This window comes from Pan troglodytes, chromosome 19, assembly GCF_028858775.2.
Source record: "Pan troglodytes isolate AG18354 chromosome 19, NHGRI_mPanTro3-v2.0_pri, whole genome shotgun sequence".
In the NCBI taxonomy this organism is placed as follows: domain Eukaryota; kingdom Metazoa; phylum Chordata; class Mammalia; order Primates; family Hominidae; genus Pan; species Pan troglodytes.
Genome location: NC_072417.2, coordinates 74,835,008 through 74,855,146, shown reverse-complemented (window position 1 = coordinate 74,855,146; position 20,139 = coordinate 74,835,008). Strand labels below are relative to the sequence as shown.

At 36.0% G+C, this 20,139-nt stretch overlaps 1 protein-coding gene across 11 annotated transcripts in view; it reads left to right on the top strand.

Moving 5' to 3' along the window:
- The window catches only part of BRIP1 (BRCA1 interacting helicase 1), a 183,653-nt gene extending 169,272 nt beyond the window's left edge, over nt 1–14,381 (top strand). For 8 of the 11 annotated variants that reach the window (XM_063799129.1, XM_063799127.1, XM_511607.8 and 5 more), the window contains 3 exons: nt 2,143–2,225; nt 9,490–9,819; nt 11,514–14,381. In XM_063799129.1, the coding sequence (XP_063655199.1) occupies nt 2,143–2,225; nt 9,490–9,819; nt 11,514–12,358 (1,258 nt within the window). In that variant the 3' untranslated portion in view covers nt 12,359–14,381. The remainder of the gene's footprint in view (nt 1–2,142; nt 2,226–9,489; nt 9,820–11,513) is intronic. The other 3 variants (XM_063799125.1, XM_063799124.1, XM_063799126.1) reach the window with 1 other exon arrangement.
- The last annotated feature ends 5,758 nt before the right edge of the window (nt 14,382–20,139 follow it).

Below are 20,139 nucleotides of genomic sequence, written 5' to 3'. Positions count from 1 at the left end.
AGAAAATTCTAAATAAATGGAAAGAATCCCACGTTCATGGATTAGAAGACTTAACGTTAGGATATCAACACTCCCCTATATTGATATAGAGGTTAAATACAATACTAATCAAAATCCCAGCTGACTTTCTGGCAGGAATTGAGAAGCTGATTCTAAAATTATTATGGAAAAGCAAGGAACCCAGAATAGTCAAAACAATCTTGAAAAAGAAGAACATACTAGGAGAACAAACAGTTTTCTATTTCAAACTTACTACAAAGCTACAATAATCAAGACTATGTTGTACTGGCATAAAGACAGATGTATAGATCAATGGGTAGAATTGAGGGTCCATAAACAAATTCATACATCTACAGTGAACTGGTTTTTGACAAGAGTGCCAAGACAACTCAAAGAAAGAATAGTCTTTTCAACAGATGGTGTTGGGACAACTGGATATCTGTGCAAATAATGAAATTAGACTCCTACCTCACACCATATACAAAAGTTAAAGTGGATCAAAGACAGAAAAAGGCAAAAACAGAGGTATAAATTTTCTTGACCTTGTATTAGGCAATAGTTTCTTAGATCTGCTATCAGAAGCACAAGCAACCAAAGAAAAAGCAGATAAATTGGACTTTGTTACAGTTCAAATTTTTATTCTTCAAAGGACAGTATCAATAAATGGAAAAGACAACTCACATATGGAGAAAATATTTATAAATCATGTGTAGCAGGATCTAGTATCCAGAATATATAAAGAACTCTTACAACTTAATAATAAAAAGACAAAATGGGCCATTAAAAATGGACCAATAATTTGAACAGACTTCTCCAAAAAAGGATACACAAATGGCCAGTAAGCACGTAAAAAATGATGTTCAACATCATTGGTTGTTAGGGAAATGCAAATCAAAGCCATAATGAAATATTATTTCACACTTTCTAGGGTAGATATATTTTTAGAAGGGTATACAATAACAAATGATGGTGAGGATGTGGAGATTTTGGAACCCTTGTACGTAGGTGGTGGGAATGTAAAATGTGCAGCTGCTTTGGAAAACAGTATGGCAGTGTTTGAAAAAGTTACACATAGAATTACTATATGACTCCCCAATTCCACTTCTAGGTGTATGCCCAAGAGAATAAAAAACATGTATTCATATAAAAACTTGTATCCAAATGTTTATAGCAGCATCATTCATACTAGCCAAAAAGTGGAAACATTAACTTATAAATGAAGTACGGAGAAATGATACAATATGAGTGAATCTTGAAAACATCATGTTCAGTGAAATATGCCAGATACAAAATGCTACATATTATCTGATTCCCGTTAAATGAAATGTCCAGAATTGGCAACTCTCTAAGGACAGAAAGATTAGTGGTTGCCAGAGGTAATGGGGAATAATTGGGATAATTTGGAGTAACAATTAGTGGGCACAGGGTTTCTTTTTGGGGTGGTGAAAATGTTCTGGGATAGATAAGTGGTATAGGTTATACAGCCTTGTAAATATACCAAAAAACATTGCATTGTACACTTTAAAATTGTTTAATAATTATTAAAAAGTATGTTTTTATTTTTAATGTGTTTTTTTTAAACTAGCAAATTGAATCCAACAACCTATAAAAAGAATAATACACCATGACTAGGAATGCAAGGATGATTCAGTGTTTGAAAATGAACCAGTGTAATCTACCATATTAACAGTCAAAAGAAGAAAAACTACATGTTATGTCAATTGAATTTTAGAATATTTTTGACAAAATTAAATGTTTATTCATGATTTAAAACTCTCATCAAACTAGTAAAAAGGACCTTTACATAAAACCTACAATTATTTATAATACTTAAGGTAAAAAAAAGAAAACAGTCTATGTGGCTAAGAAAGATCTTAGAATATATTTTCTATAATTTTCTTGAGTGCAAAATAAAATACAACATTTTGGATGCAAGTTATCTGTATTTGGAAAAAGTAGGGAATTTTTAATACATCTAGTTTGTACATTGTGTTGGATAGCTTCTGTAACTTTTCTGATAATAACAAATTGTTTAAAGGAATCTATAAAATTGATTTTTTTCCAATTTTCTGTCTGTCCCACTGGAAAACTGGATTTATTTCCGATGTTATAATTATTTGACTTTTTCCCTATTTTTTCTAGATGTATTAGACACAGAAATGATTGGGGAGCTCTTATTCTAGTGGATGATCGCTTTAGGAATAACCCAAGTCGCTATATATCTGGTAAGATCTCAGCTGGGCTTAGAGTAAAAACTAGTAACAATCTTCATATTTTTATTGTGGTGAAAAACACATAACATGACCTCTACTATCTTATTAAGTGCACAGTACAATATTGTTAACTATAAGCACAGTATTTCACAGCAGATATCTAGAACTTTTAAATCTTACATAACTGAAACTTAACACCAACTGAACAGCAATGCCCCATTTCCCTCTCCCCCCCGTCCACTGACAACCACCGCTATACTTTCTGCTTCTATTAGTTTGACTGTTTTGGATGCCTCATATAAATTGAATTATGCAGTATTTTTCCTTCTGTAACTGGCTTATTTCAGTTAGCATAATGTCCTCAAGGTTCATCTATGTTGCAGGATTTCCTTCTTTTCAATGACTGCTTAATATTTTATTTTATGTATACATTATACCATATTTTCTTTATCCATTCATCTGTCAGTAGACATTTAGGTTGTTTCCCCCTCATGGATATTGGGAACAATGCTGCAATGGACATGGGAATGCAGATATCTCTTCAAGATGCTGATTTCAATTTTTTTGAACAAATACCAAGCGTAGGATTTGGCGAATCATCATAGTTCTAAGTTTAATTTTTTGATTTGATACTGTTCTTCATAGCAACTGCACCATTTAACATTCCCACCAATAGCACACAAGGGTTCCAGTTTCTCCATATCCTCCCTAATGCTTATTTCCTTTTTTCTTCTTTTTCTTTTTAAAATTTCATAATGGCTCTCCTACCAGGTATAATGTGATAGCACAGTGTGGATTTGATTTGCATTTCTCTGATGAATAGGGATGTTAAGCATCTTTTCTATAGCTGTTGGCCGAATCATATGTCTTCTTTGGAGAAACATTTTTTCATTTGCTCATTTTTTAATTGGGTTATTTGGATTTCTTTGCGTATCTGTTTTTTTGGTTTGGTTTTTGGTGTGTTTTTTTGTTTGTCTTTTCTATTGAGATATAGGAGTTTCTTATATATTTTGGGGATTAACTCTTTATAGATATATGCGTTGCAAATTATTTTCTCCCATTCTATAGGCTGCCTTTTGACTCTGCTGATTATTTACTTTGCTGCACTGAAGTTTTTTAGTTTAACATGGTCTTCCTTGTCTAATTTTGCTTTTATTGCCTGTGTTTTTGGTGTCATATCCAAACAATCATTGCCAACACCAAGACTGAATAATTTATAAAGATAAGAGATTTATTTGGCTTATGGTTCTGCAGGCTGCACAAGAATCATGGCATCAGCATCTGCTTCTAATGAGGACCTCAGAAAGTCTACAATCATAGCACCAAGCCTTTCATGAGGGTTCTGTCCCCATGACCCACATACCTCCCACTAGGCCCCACCTATGACATGGGGGAACACATTTCAACATGAGCTTTGGAGGAAACAAATAACCAAAGCATATCAATCCCCAATGACACCCTGTTGAAGATCCGCTGACCATATATGTGTGGATCTGCTTCTGAGCTCTCTATTATGTTCCATTGGCTTATATGGTTTTCTTTATGCCAGTACCGTACTTTTTTTACTACTACAGCTGTGTAATGTATTTTAGAATCGGGAGGTATGATGCCTGCAGCTTTTATCATTTTTCTCAAGGTTCTTTTGCCTATTTGTGGTCCTTTGTGGTTCCATATGAATTTAGATTGCGGCCGGGCATGGTGGCTCACGCCTGTAATCCCAGTGTTTTGGGAGGCCAAGGCAGGTGGATCACGAGGTCAGGAGTTCGAGACCAGCCTGGCCAACATGGTGAAACCCCATCTCTATTAAAAATACAAAAATTAGCTGGGTGCAGTGGCGGGTGCCTGTAATCCCAACTATTCGGGAGGCTGAGGCAGGAGAATGGCTTGAACCTGGGAGGCGGAGGTTGCAGTGAGCCAAGACCGTGCCACTGCACTCTAGCCTGGGCGACAGAGCAAGATTCTGTCTCAAAAAAAGATTGCTTTCAGTAGTATGGACATTCTGACAATATTAGGTGTTCCAATCTGTGAACATGGGATATCTTTCCATTTATTTGTGTTATCTTTACTGTTTTTCAGCAATGTTTTATAATTTCCAGTGTACAGGTTTTTTGCCTCCTTAGTTGTTTATTCCTAGGTATTTTATTATTTTTGATGCTATTTTTTTTCCCTGGTTTGAGTTTTTTTTTAATTTTAATTTTTATTTTTATTATTATACTTTAAGTTCTAGGGTACATGTGCACAACGTGCAGGTTTGTTACATATGTATACATGTCCCATGTTAGTGTGCTGCACCCATTAACTCGTCGTTTGCATTAGGTATATCTCCTAATGCTATCCCTCCCCCCTCCCCCCACCCCACAACAGGCCCCGGTGTGTGATGTCCCCCTTCCTGTGTCCAAGTGTTCTCATTGTTCAGTTCTCACCTATGAGTGAGAACATGCCATGTTTGGTTTTCTGTCCTTGCGGTAGTGTGCTGAGAATGATGGTTTCCAGCTTCATTCATACTATTATAAATGGGATTGTTTTCTTACATTCCTCTTTTGGTTGTTTTTAGTGTATAGAATTGCAAGTGATTTTTGTACATTGATTTTTGTATTCTGCAACTTTACTGGATTTGTTTATTAGTCCTAACAGGTTTTTTTTCAATCTTTAGGGTTTTCCACATAAAAGATCATGTCATCTGCAAAGAGAGATCATTTCACTTTATTCTTTTTCAATTTGGATTCCTTTTATTTCATTTTCTTGCCTAATAGTCTGGCTGGGACTCTTAGTACTAAGCTAAATAGAAGTAGTGAGAATGAACATCCTTGCTTTGTTGCTGGTCTTAAAAGCTTTTCATTTTTTAATTTTTTGAAGAAAAATGCTTTGATTCCTTTCTCATTTTTCTTTTGTATACCTTCTATAGATATTTCCTTTGTGGTTACAGGGGTCTTACATAAAACATAGTTATAACAATATTTTCAGCTAACAAATTCATTTCAGTTGTATAAACTCTACACTTTTACTTTTCCCATCACATTTTATTATTAAAGTCACAAATTATATCCTTTTATATAGTGTATCCACTAACATACTATTATAGTTATTTTCATACTTTGTCTTTTAACTTCTGTATAGAATTAAACATTATTTATGTATCACTGTTGTTATATTATTCTGTATTTGTGTACACTTTTAACTTCACGAGCAAACTTTATGCTTTTGTGTTGCTGTTTAGCAGGCTTCCTTTGGCATATCTTGTAAGGCACGTTTAGTGGTGAAGTCCCTCAGCTTTTGCTTATCTGGAAAAGTTTTTACCTCTTATTCATTTTGATAGATGGCTTTACCAGATATAATATCTTTCACTGGCAGGTTTTTTTCTTTCAGCACTTCAAACATGTCATCCCACTTCCTTACAGCATGCAAGATGTCGCCTGAGAAATCTTTCTCTTTTTTTGGAGACAGGGTGTTACTCTGCCACCCAGGCAGGAGTCCAGTGGCATGATCATGACTCACTGCAGCCTCAGCCTCCCAGGCTCAAGTGATCCTCCCACCTCAGCCTCAGCTGGGACTACAGGCATGCACCACCAGACCTGGCTAATTTTTAATTTTTTTTGTAGAGATGGGGTCTCACTATGTTGCCCAGGCTAATCTCAAACTCCTCGGCTCAAGCAATTCTCCTACCTCTGCCTCCCAAAGTGTTGGGATTATAGGCATGAGCCTTCATGCCCGGCCTAGTGACTGTCTTATGGGACTTCATTTGTATATGACAAGTTGCTTTTATCTTGCTGTTTTCAAATTTCTATTGTTTTCTTTGACTTTTGACACTTTGATTATAAAGTGTTTTGGTACAGACTTTTGGGTTCATCCTGTTCAGGTTCGCTGGGCTTCATGTATTTGGATGTCATTTTCCTCCCCCCAGGTTTATTAAGTTTTCGGTCATTATTTCTATAAATAAGCGTTCTGCTCCTTTCTCTCTTTCTCTTTCTAGGACTCCCAGAATGTGTATATTGGTCAGCTTGACGGTGCCCCATAAGTCAAGTCATAAATGAAGTCATAAGCCTTCACTTTTTTTTTTCCATTTTGTTTTTTCCTTTTTGCTTTCCTGACTGGATGATTTCAAATGACTTGCCTTCAAATTTCCTGATTCTTAGCACTTGGGAGGCTGAGGAAGGTGGATCACTTGAGGTCAGGAGTTCGAGACCAGCCTGGCCAACGTGGTGAAACCCCACCTCTACTAAAAATACGACAATTAGCCGGGTGTGGTGGTACATGCCTGTAGTCCCAGCTACTCGAGAGGCTGAGGTAGGAGAATCGCTTGAATCAGGGAGGCGGAGGTTTCAGTGAGCCGAGATGGCGCCACTGCACTCCAGCCTGGGCGACAGAGCGAGACTGTCTCAAAAAATAACATAACATAACATAACATAACATAACATAACAGAATATAAAATATATAAAATATATAAAATAAAGTAAAATAAAATAAACAAATTTCCTGATTCTTCCTTCTGCTTGATCAAGTCTGCTGATGAACCCCTATAGTGAATTTTTCAGTCCAGTTATTGCATTTTTTAGCTCCAAAATCTCTTTAGTTCTTTTTTGTATTCTTTATCTTTGTTGAAATTCTCCTTTTTTTCTATATTATTTTCTTGAACTTGTGAGCATCATGTTGACAGTTATTTTAAATTCCTTGCCAGGTAATTCATATAGCTTTTTTTTTTTTTAAGGGTTGGTTTCTGGAGACTTATTTTGTTCCTTTGACAGGGTTATTTTTTCCTGTTTCTTTATGTTTCTTGTAACCTTGTATGGTATCCACACATTTGAAAAAACAGCCACCTCTCACAGTGTTTACTAACTGGTTTTGTACAGGGAAAGACCTTCACTCATCAGCCCTGGTAGGCATTCTGGGAGCCTCTCAAACCTTTTCCGTGGATCTGTCTTCTTTGGACTTGTCTGTAAATTCCTTATTAGAAATATTTGCTGGGTTTTTTTTTTTTTTTTTTTTTTTTTTTTGGTCAAGGTCTCACTCTGTCGCCCATGTTGGAGTGCAGTGGTACAATCTCAGCTCATTGCAGCCTCGGCTTCCTGGGTTCAAGGGATCCTCCCACCTCAGTCTCCCAAGTAACTGGGACCACAGGTGTACACCACTATACCCAGCTAATTCTTGTATTTTTTGTAGAGATGGGGTTTCACTATGTTGTCCATGCTGGTCTCAAACTCCTGGGCTCAAGTCATCTGCCTGCCTCGGCCTCCCTAAGTGCTGGGATTACAGGCATGAGCCATCACGCCTGACTCTCTTTTGTTCTTAGTAGATTCCAGGCATACAGAGTATGCTAGGTCCAGTCAGTACTCTATGACAAGCAAGACAGAAACTAGTCCCTAGACAGCTCCTTGAAAAGCCAAGATGTTGGATGCACACTCCAGGCTTTTCTGTCCCCCTGAGGGAGTGGCCATCAAACTATATGGGCCTCTGTTACACTGTGGTTCCTGTGGAGCAGAAACTTGCTGCACAGCGCATTTGTTCTTAGTGGCCCCTGGGCATGTAGGGTATGCCAGCTCATGTCAGCTCTTCAGTACAGGTAAGATAGAAGCCAGTCCCTGGGGCAGCCTCTCAGAAAAAGACATAAGGTCCAGTTTTCTCTTTTCTCCCCAGGAAGAAGCAGCCAGGTATATTCTGAAGTGGGGATCATGACAAGAGGGTGCCACAAATTTTCCTACCGCTTTGATGCAGGCAGTAGTATCATTTTTTTCTCACTCGATGGTTTCATCCAACAGTAAACAGTTTTCAGAGTCAATACCAGGAGTGATTACTAAAGAGCTATGGGATACATGTGTATCTTTATTATTACCTTTTAGCTAAAAAAAAATACATTTTATTATAATAAAGAGATGTTAAATTTTGTTTTAGATTAGCCATGTGTGGGTGTAGACTCTACCTTTTCAATTTCAGAGCTTAATTACTGTATTTGGTTTGATATTAAAACATAAAGCAGAAAATATTGCTTTATTTGTTTTATCTTCCCTTTCCACGTAAAGTGTGCAGTAGCATAGGTCAAACAGTAACTAAAGGCAAAAATGCTAAGTGCTGGTGTCTAGTCAGCAGGTGGAGCTCAGATTCTTTCAAGTTTTCAAAAGCAGACAATGATATTTTACATTGAAAAGGCTTTCTTTGATTATAAAAAAGTTGAAGAGGTAAATATAGTACTAAAATTCTTATTTTTATTTACTTATTTCTTTTTTAGAGACAGGTCTTACTCTGTTGCCCAGGCTGGAGTGCAGTGACGTGATCATAGTTCACTGAAACCTTGAACTCCTGGCCTCAAGCAATCTTCCCACCTCAGCCTCCCCAAATGCTGGGATTATACATGTGAGCCACCACACTCAGCCTAAAAATTTTCAATTTTAGAGAATTTCACATATTTTTATGGTCTAATCATATTCCCCAAATGAACAAAATAAAAAACTTCAAGGGAAATGGCTTATTTAAAATTTTTTTAGTTTTAAAATCTAGAACTTAAATTTTTACCCTATAGTGACTTTTAAAACTAATTCCTCCAAAAGATGATGCTAGCAGGGAATATTTATTTTGTAAAAGGCCAAATACCTGATTTTGCATTTCATTTGGAAGCACACCATACTAGAAAACGCCTTAAACTCTTAGGTTTCATTTTTGTGCAGTTTTTATGTCACAGGTCAAATCATATCCTTTATAACTTGATTATATATTAAAAATAATTATATCATAAAAATTCAGAAGGGATGTGATTTGCCCATAAGACAGTGTTATTTATTTCACCTCCAGAATAATTTTAATTTAAGATATATTTGGAATTGGTGGAGGAAGGGAACAAAAAAACTTGAGACTAGAATCTTGAAATTATTTTTGCAAAAGGAGTAAAATTTAGAATATTAGAATGGAAAGTTGTATTGTTTACAACTTCTAGTTTCCCTACAAAAAAAAGGCAATTTTTGTGGGGAATTATGATGAAATTAAATTTGCCATATTCACCAGTTATTCTTAACCAGAGAATATGTTTTCCCATCTCTGCCCTACTTCTACTGCCTCTTTGCTCTCTCCATTTGACAATTACTGTATATAAAGAGAATGTTACTCATATGTTACTGATACATATGTAGTAAAATTGCTGAATTGCAGAAAAAACATATGGAGAACCATTCTGTATATTCAAAATACAAATTAGATTACTTCACTAGAAAAAGCAAGTGTATCACCTTAGCATGTAATATTTTAATAACTAAGTAACCAAATTTTCCCTGGGTTTACCTTTTTCTTTAGGACTTTCTAAATGGGTACGGCAGCAGATTCAGCACCATTCAACCTTTGAAAGTGCACTGGAGTCCTTGGCTGAATTTTCCAAAAAGCATCAAAAAGTTCTTAATGTATCCATAAAGGACAGAACCAATATACAGGACAATGAGTCTACACTTGAAATGACCTCTTTAAAGTACAGTACCCCACCTTATTTACTGGAAGCAGCAAGTCATCTATCACCAGAAAATTTTGTGGAAGATGAAGCAAAGATATGTGTCCAGGAACTACAGTGTCCTAAAATTATTACCAAAAATTCACCTCTACCGAGTAGCATTATCTCCAGAAAGGAGAAAAGTATGAAAAGTTCTTCCCATTTACCTTTGATAGAGAAGTCTTTCATTATATTTAGTGAAATGATATTTATTTGGGTATAGATTAATTCCTTAAATATGGTGGTTTGTAATATAAGGTGTTATCATAAAGTAGTGAAACAGTATGGTGTACTGTAATGGGAACAAACTTTTGTCAGGAGACCAGAGTATATTTTCTGGTTTTCCACTAACTGGCTTTGCCACTTACTAGCTTTGTGATCATGAGCAAGTCATTTGTCCTTTTTGAGTTGTAATAGGAAAAAAAAATGCCTGCCTAGCTATCCCTTCAGGTTGGGTTGTAAAGGTCAAAATTATAAATATCACAGCATTGTAAAGTACCATGTAAGTGGTAGATGTTATTCTAAAGGTTATATAAAAATTTGGCCTAATTTTTATGTAGATACTTCTATATGAACTTCTTTTCCTATATAGATAGTTCTCATGAACTTATTTTTAGGAGGTGAGAGACATTTATTTTAAGTGATGAAAAATAATATTTTAAAATATTTTGAAATAATCATCTGTATCAGATTGGCAAACTGTGGCCCATGGGCCAAATTTGGCCTGCTGCCTGTTTTTGTAAATAAAGTTTAATGAAATGTAGTCATGCCCATTTATTTACATTTTAGAAACAACAGCAGAGTTGAGTATTTGTGTGTATTGCACTAGAACAGCATAATTGAGTAGTCGCAACAGATACATTATGCCCCACAAAGCCTAAATATTCCTATCTGGCCTGTGACAGAAAAGGTTTGCCAAACTCTGGTCTATTCCATTGGATATAATTTCAGTTGTTTTAATTCATATATCCAAGGCGGGTGGATCATCCGAGGTCAGGAGTCCGAGACCAGCCTGACCAGTGTGGTGAAACACCGTCTCTACTTAAAAAATACAAAAATTAGCTGGGTGTGGAGGCAGCTGTCTGTAATCCCAGCTACTCAGGAGGCTGAGGCAGGAGAATTGCTTGAACTGGGAGGTGGAGGTTGCAGTGAGCCAGGATTGCGCCATTGCACTCCAGCCTGGGCAACAAAAGCAAAACTCAGACTAAAAAAAAGAAAAACATCAATTTTTAAACATGTATTTTGTAGTATATAAGTACTACAAAATAGTAATACAATTTTGTATATAAATACTACAAAATAGTAATACAAAATTCACTATAAATAGTGAATTCAAGCCGATTAACTTGGTAATCAGGAAACCTAGTTTCTAGTCTTGGTCTTCTTACTAACCAGTTTTATAACTTTGAGCAAATAACTTAGCCTTATGTCACTTTCCTTATTTATTAAATAAAAGAATTAGTCTAGGTAAGTTTTTCTCAGTCACTGGTTAGTGGATTTTCAAGGCAAATGTTTACAGCCTGTTCCCTCCTTTACTCAGCTCCCTTCCTCTTCCCTTTTGCCCCTTCTTTCCTCATTCATTCTTGAGCTCCCTGCTGTGGAATTTGATAGTTTACCAGACAGCATTATAACTTGGGCTAGGAAACATTAGAGACCTAAGATTTCTTTCAGAGTTAATATTCTGTTCCAAGATGAAAATCCACTAGTATTCGTTGGGGGCTCTAAGTTATGTATCCTATACAGTTATTTAGGTATTTCTAATAAATAATTATTTTAACCTAGCAATTACGTTAGCTAGGAGCAGAAAGTTAAATCTCTTAAATTCTTGTATTCTTAGATGATCCAGTATTCCTGGAAGAAGCAGGGAAAGCAGAAAAAATTGTGATTTCCAGATCCACAAGCCCAACTTTCAACAAACAAACAAAGAGAGTTAGCTGGTCAAGCTTTAATTCTTTGGGACAGTATTTTACTGGTAAAATACCGAAGGCAACACCTGAGCTCAGGTCATCAGAGAATAGTGCCTCTAGTCCTCCCCGTTTCAAAACAGAAAAGATGGAAAGTAAAACTGTTTTGCCCTTCACTGATAAATGTGAATCCTCAAATCTGACAGTAAACACATCGTTTGGATCATGCCCTCAATCAGAAACCATTATTTCATCATTAAAGATTGATGCCACCCTTACTAGAAAAAATCATTCTGAACATCCACTCTGTTCTGAAGAAGCCCTGGATCCAGACATTGAATTGTCTCTAGTAAGTGAAGAAGATAAACAGTCCACTTCAAATAGAGATTTTGAAACAGAAGCAGAAGATGAATCTATCTATTTTACACCTGAACTTTATGATCCTGAAGATACAGATGAAGAAAAAAATGACCTAGCCGAAACTGATAGAGGAAATAGGTTGGCTAACAATTCAGATTGCATTTTAGCTAAAGACCTTTTTGAAATTAGAACTATAAAAGAAGTAGATTCAGCCAGAGAAGTGAAAGCTGAGGATTGCATAGATACAAAGTTGAATGGAATTCTGCATATTGAAGAAAGTAAAATTGATGACATTGATGGTAATGTAAAAACAACTTGGATAAAGGAACTGGAACTGGGAAAAACTCATGAAATAGAAATAAAGAACTTTAAACCATCTCCTTCCAAAAATAAAGGCATGTTTCCTGGTTTTAAGTAATAATACTTAACTCTCAAGCTAAGTAAAAATATGTCATCATGCTTATGTTAAACTCTTTTGTAAGTAATAATTTGTAAATTGAATAAGTGGCATACTTTTTAAAAACCTATTTTATGTTCAGAAATGTAAATGTTATTATTCTTGAGTTTTTGGGTTGTTTTTTTTTTTGAGACAGAGTCTTGGTCTGTTGCCCAGGCTGGAATGCAGTGGTGTGCTCTCGGCTCACTGCAACCTTCACCTCCAGGTTCAAGCGATTCTCCTGCCTCAGCCTTCTGAGTAGCTGGGACTACAGGTGTGCACCACCATGCCCAGCTAGTTTTTGTATTTTTAGTAGAGATGGGGTTTCACCATGTTGGCCAGGCTGGTCTCGAACTCCTGGCCTCGTGATCTGCCCTTCTCTGCCTCCCTAAGTTGCTGGGATTACAGGTGTGAGCCACAGTGCCTGGCCCATTCTTGAGTTTTGATAAAGTAATTCATACAAAGTATTGTCCTCAAATAAGTCTTCCTTAGCTAAATGCAATTTAAAATTATTCAAAGATCCTAGGGCACTTCTAGTTTCACGTAAATATTCATATTAGGTGGTTCTCTTCATCCATTTGTTTTCACACTGATACATAAAAATTAACAGCAGTCTAATCTAGTCACACCTCAGTCATATTTCACTATAGATTTTACCTCAAATCAGTCCAAGACTTTTTCAGAGATCACCATTTGTCTTGAAAGGTTTATTTCGTTATTAAACTGCCTACTTATAAGTAATTAAGAGAAATTAAGAAAGTAGTATGCATTTTTAATTGAAATTGTTTTACATTCTTTGTATAATAAACCTAAAACCAAACACGTCATAAACAAATTGACGTAAAGATATAAAATGCCAAATGAAGTATTCCAAATTTTCTATTCTAATTATTTAGCTTCACCATCATTGTGGAAAAAAATACTAGATCCTGCTTAGTATTAAGAGTGGATCAGTGAGTAATAAGTACCAAACACTAGACTAGAAGGTAATTTCTACATTGTTTAGAAAGGGTGAAACAATTTATCCTCTCTGGTATTGTTCTAGCATAAGCTTTAGTTATACAATGATTAAGATAGAAAACTTCATATATAAATTTGATAAGCAAACCCACATTTATAGCTGCAGCTAAAATATGTTTCCTTAGGGCACAGTAATCCTTTCTGTGAATTTTGACCTTGTTTGTGTTTTTGTGAATGAAGCTATATGTCTAATCAAAAATGATTATAAAAGAGGCTCATCTCTGACATCATTCCAAAAATACATTCATTGATCTCTTTTTAAGAAACATCTGTTATTCACTGGGCATTGGGACTTTTTGTGAGTAATTTGAATTGAAATTTTATGAGCTATCCAAGAATTCTGTATGGTCTATTATTTTCAAGTCAAAATTTCCAGTAAGGATTTACTTCACATTTCATTTGGATAAATGAATTATTATATAGGTATGTCTTTGCTTCCATTTTGAGACATTTAGATTTTTACAGCTTGTTTCTATAGCATTTGATGTTACAACTCTACGCGTAGTTCAAAGACATTTAAATTGACAAGTTACCAGTTAAAGAATTTAGAATATATTAGATCCCATCTAGTGTTATATATTTTTTCTAGTTGATCATTGAGCAGTAAATACCAAATACTCGATTAGAAGGTAATTTTTACATTGTTTTGAAAGGGTGAAACAATTTATCTCCTCTGGTATTATTCTTAAACCACAGATAGGGATAGTAGGGTAGTGAAACGAATAAATACCTGGTAGAAGACAAGAGACTTGGGCTCTACACCTGGCTCTGCCACTAATTTGCTAAGTCATATTGGCAATCACCACACCCTTCAGGGAATTAGTTTCATCTGTAAAATGCAGCGGTTAGTACTATAAAATCATACAAATTTCTTTGTGCTTTGAGAATCTATAAAGGAATGTCTGTTGATATTCTGAGTCGATTTTCATTTGCTTTTGTTCCAGAACGGTTAAAATAAAGCATATTATTTCATTTAAAAAGTAAAGTGGCTCTTACTCATTTACATTTAGGGAACGATGGTGACGTGGTTTGGCTGTGTCCCCACCCAGATCTCATCTTGAATTGTAGTTCCCATAATCCCGACGTGTTGTGGGAAGGACCCAGTGGGAGGTAATTGAATCGTGGGGGCGGTTACCCTCATGCGGTTCTCGTGATACTGAGTTCTTATGAGACCTGATGATTTTATAAGTAGCTTTTCCCTGCTTCACTCTCATTCTTCTCTCCTGCTGCCCTGTGAAAAGTTGCCTTCCGCCATGATTGTAAGTTTCTTGAGGCCTCCTCAGTCATGCAGAACTGTGAGTAAATTAAACCTCTTTCCTTTATAAATTACCCAGTCTTGGGTATGACTTTATTAGCAGCATGAGAACAGACTGACACAGATGGTATATGTGCATAATAACTTGGAAAGCTAGATATTTATTTTTTGCAATGCTACAATTAAAACATTTTGAGGACTTTTAAAATTACCTTTAGGGCCAGGCGCGGTGGCTCACGCCTGTAATCCCAGCACTTTGGGAGGCCGAGGCGGGCGGATCACGAGGTCAGGAGATGGAGACCATCCTGGTTAACACGGTGAAACCCCGTCTCTACTAAAAATACAAAAAATTAGCCGGGCGTGGTGGTGGGCGCCTGTAGTCCCAGCTACTCAGGAGGCTGAGGCAGGAGAATGGCGTGAACCCGGGAGGTGGAGCTTGCAGTGAGCCGAGATCGCGCCACTGCACTCCAGCCTGGGCGACAGAGCGGGACTCCGTCTCAAAAAAAAAAAAAGAAAGAAAGAAATTACCTTTAGAATTGGTAAACTACATGAGAAAATTAAGCATATTATTCATATCTTAGTGTTATTACCCAACTTCATCTCCAATACTTTCCCCTTTCCCTAGCTAGATATGTTTTTGTTTGTTTGTTTTAGACAGTCTTGCTCTGTCGCTCAGGCTGGAGTGCAAAGGCACGATCTTGGCTCACTGCAACCTCTGCCTCGCAGGTTAAAGCGATTCTCATGTCTCAGCCTCCTGCGTAGCTGGGATTACAGGTGTACACCACTGCACCCAGCTAATTTTTTTTTTTTTTTTTTTTTTTTTAAGTATAGACAGGGTTTCACCATGTTGGCCAGGCTGGTCTCAAACTCCTGACCTCAAGTGATCTGCCCACCTCGGCCTCCCAAAGTGTTGGGATTACAGACGTGAGCCACCATGCCTGGCCTAGATATTTTTTATTCTTTCCAAAATTTAATTCTCCCTGAAGTTAAAAATTTTCATTACTGAGAATGTACATAGAGATGTGTCACAACCCTTTAGTAATTCCAAAAGGTGTTTCAAAAATTTTATACAATGATAATCACTGTTGAAACAGGTGTATATTCTCCTCAGATCATGACTTTGACCAAGATGATATTCCAAGAAGTAAACTACTGGCCTTTATAGAGTAGGATGTAGGCCATTTTCATTACTGATAACATACTTTTAAAAGAAATGTTTATAGAGTTAAATAAGTTAAAACATCTAAATGCTTTTAAAAGAGCACCTGGCACATTGCAAGTTATTCATTATTAATTAGTAGATGAATCATATATCTGGAGTGCACCCTTGCTCTATATGAAAGCTTCCCTAACTATAGATATATAGGTGATAGACTGACAATAAAGATTTGAGGAAAGAAAAATTATTTGGCTGGCTTATTTTTTAAGCTTTTGAGATGTATAAGGTAGAGATTGTTTATCAAATAATTTATGTGACACATTCAATGCACATGAAATAATTATCTAATACTGAATTTATTCAAGGACTGAAAGTATATAGAGCACACAGGCTGCAAACCAGGAAAACTACCAGTTAGAGACAGGGCTTTGTTCATGGAATAAAGGTACAGTGTAAAGAGTAGATGTTTCATGACTTGATTACATTATTTAAAACTGTCTAGAATTGTGTTATAAAACTATTACTATGTTTCTATGCACTTAGTTATTACATGGGTTTAAATTTGGCACTGTTTCTAAGTTTCTATAAGGCTTTGTTGTTAAGATCTTTCTATTCAAAACATTAATTTTAACAAAAAGCTTTTCCCCATTATTTTTCTGCAACTGGACTTTTTTGTATTACTTTCCTATACTAAAACGCATTTAAAATATTTAATTCTTTAGGGCTGCTTACAAAATTTCATGAAATCAAAGCACCTGTTGTCAAATCACTTGAAAGGCTGGTTATCATGGTCATCTCTAAGTGATGGCATTCTTTTGTATTTGATTACCGCACAATTATTCTCGCATGTGCTCTTTTAAACGCTGATTTCTCAATGAGTTACACAAGAATTTAACCTTTATGAATTCTTGGTGGTTTATTATCTATTTCCATAGGTAAATGCAGTTAATCTTTTGTAAATAGATAGTATTGATGATAATCAAAAAAAATTTTAAGACCAGATCAAGCAATGAATGTAAGAAAGCTAAAACCTTAACGTAAAATAACTGCAGAGCTATGAAAGATACAATAAAGAACATCAGGAAATAGAAATTTGGAAAAGTGACCAAGGCTTATGATCCCCTAGCCTTAAACAATTTTCATGTCTCAAAAAAAAAAAAGAATTTTGTTTCTTAAGTTTCATTTGATAGAACCATTAGCTGCCTGACTTCCTGTACTCCACAATGGAGCCTTGTTATAATATACATGGGATCTGAGCCAGCGGATCACCTTATTGGTAAGACTACCTTATAATGAGGTGCTTTCAGTAACTAAACCCTCTTGGACCAGGTCCAAAACAACCCATCTTACACCAAATTCCACTCTGTAATAAACAAGCATCAATGTATTGCAAAGAAAACAAAAGCTATATGAAATTTACTGTTCCCAGAAATTAACCTTTGAAAACCCAATGGTAAATACTGATTAAAAGGAATGTGTAACAAGGCATAATTAGGTAGATATTTTAGTACATTTTATAATAACTTTGTATTTTCTTGGCTCAGTCTTCCTTTATTCGGGAATTTATATTATTTTGATTATCTTAACGCTTTCCCCAAAATTTCATATTTCACATGAAAATATTTTACATTAATATTTATAGAATTCAATATTAAAGTTTGATTTGGCTCCTTGCTATTATAAAACACAAAATTGTACAAGAGGCATACCATTTCTGTAAACTAGGTGCCATTATCTTTTATATATGATTCACATATAGTTGAAAAGTTTTAAAAGTATTTAGTACTGTTTGTTATTATTTTAGATGCAGTATTGTCTTCGTATATTTTCCCTGTTTTTCTTTTTTTCCTGTACTTTTATTTTTTTAATTAATTTATTTTTATTATACTTTAAGTTCTAGGGTATATGTGCACAACATGCAGGTTTGTTACATAGGTATACATGTGCCATGCTGGTTTGCTGCACCCATCAACTCATCATTTACATTAGGTATTACTCCTAAGCTATCCCTCCCCCAGACCCCTACCCCCAGACAGGCCCCAGTGTGTGATGTTCCCCGCCCTGTGTCCAAGTGTTCTCATTGTTCAATTCCCACCTATGAGTGAGAACACAGGGTGTTTGGTGTTCTGTCCTTGTGACAGTTTGCTTAGAATGATGGTTTCCAGTTTCATCCATGTCCCTGCAAAGGACATGAACTCATCCTTTTTTATAGCTGCATAGTATTCCATGGTGTATATGTGCCACATTTTCTTAAACCAGTCTATCATTGATGGACATTTGGGTTGGTTCCAAGTCTTTGCTATTGTGAATAGTGCCGCAATAAACATATATGTGCATGTGTCTTTATAGTAGCATGATTTATAATCTTTTAGGTATATACCCAGTAATGGGATTACTGGGTCAAATGGTATTTTTAGTTCCAGATCCTTGAGGAATTGCCACACTGTCATCTACAATGGTTGAACTAATTTACACTCCCACCAACAGTGTGAAAGCGTTCCTATTTCTCCACATCCTCTCCAGCATCTATTGTTTCCTGACTTTTTAACGATCACCATTCTAACTGGCATGAGATGGTATCTCATTGTGGTTTTGATTTGCATTTCTCTGATGACCAGTGATGATGAGCATTTTTTCATATGTCTGTTGGCTGTATAAATGTCTTCTTCTGAGAAGTGTCTGTTCATATCCTTTGCCCACTTTTTGATGGGGTTTTTTCTTGTAAATTTGTTTAAGTTCTTTGTAGATTCTGGATATTAGCCCTTTATCAGATGGGTAGATTGCAAAAATTTTCTCCCATTCTGTAGGTTGCCTGTTCACTCTGACGGTAGTTTCTTTTGCTGTGCAGAAGCTCTTTAGTTTAATTAGATCCCATTTATCAATTTTGGCTTTTGTTGCCATTGCTTTTGGTGTTGTGGTCATGAAGTCTTTGCCCATGCCTATGTCCTAAATGGTATTGCCTAGGTTTTCTTCTAGTGTTTTTATGGTTGTAGGTCTAATATTTAAGTCTTCAATCCATCTTGAATTAATTGTGGTGTAAGGTATAAGGAAGGGATCCAGTTTCAGCTTTCTACATATGGCTAGCCAGTTTTCCCAGCACCATTTATTAAATAGGGAAAATTCCTACTTAATATTGGTCTCTTTTTTGGTTGTGTCTCTGCCAGGCTTTGGTATCAGGATGATGCTGGCCTCATAAAATGAATTAGGGAGGATTCCCTCTTTTTCTATTGATTAGAATAGTTAGAGAAGAAATGGTACCAGCTCCTCTTTGTACCTCTGGTTGAATTCGGCTGTGAATCTCTCTGGTCTTGGACTTTTTTTGGTTGGCAGGCTATTAATTATTGCCTCAATTTCAGAACCTGTTATTGGTCTATTCAGAGATTCACCTTCCTGGTTTAGTCTTGGGAGGGTGTATGTGTCGAGGAATTTATCCATTTCTTGTAGATTTTCTAGTTTATTTGCATAGAGGTGTTTATAGTAGTCTCTGATGGTAGTTTGTATTTCTGTGGGATCGGTGGTGAAATCCCCTTTATCATTTTTTACTGCATCTATATGATTCTTCTTTCTTTTCTTCTTTATTAGTCTCGCTAGTGGTCTATCAATTTTGTTGATCTTTTCAAAAAACCAGCTCTGGATTCACTGACTTATTTTGAAGGGTTTTTTTGTGTCTCTATCTCCTTTAATTCTGCTCTGATCTTAGTTATTTCTTGCCTTCTGCTAGCTTTTGAATTTGTTTGCTCTTGCTTCTCTAGTTCTTTTCATTGTGATGTTAGGGTGTCAATTTTAGATCTTTCCTGCTTTCTCTTATGGGCATTTAGTGCTATAAATTTCCCTCTACACACTGAGAGATTCTGGTACGTGGTGTCTTTGTTCTCATTGGTTTCAAAGAACATCTTTATTCCTGCTTTCGCTTTGTTATTTACCCAGTAGTCATTCAGGAGCAGGTTGTTCAGTTTCCATGTAGTTATGTGGTTTTGAGTGAGTTTCTTAATCCTGAGTTCTAATTGGATTGTACTGTGGTCTGAGAGACAGTTTGTTGTGATTTCTGTTCTTTTATATTTGCTGAGGAGTGCTTTACTTCCAATTATGTGGTCAGTTTTGGAATAAGTGCGATGTGGTGCTGAGAAGAATGTATATTCTGTTGATTTGGGGTGGAGAGTTCTGTAGCTTTCTATTAGGTCCACTTGGTGCAGAGCTGAGTTCAAGTCCTGGATATCCTTGTTAACCTTCTGTCTTGTTGATCTGTCTAATATTGACAGTGGGGTGTTAAAGTCTCCCATTATTATTGTGTGGGAGTCTAAGTCTCTTTGTAAGTCTCTAAGGACTTGC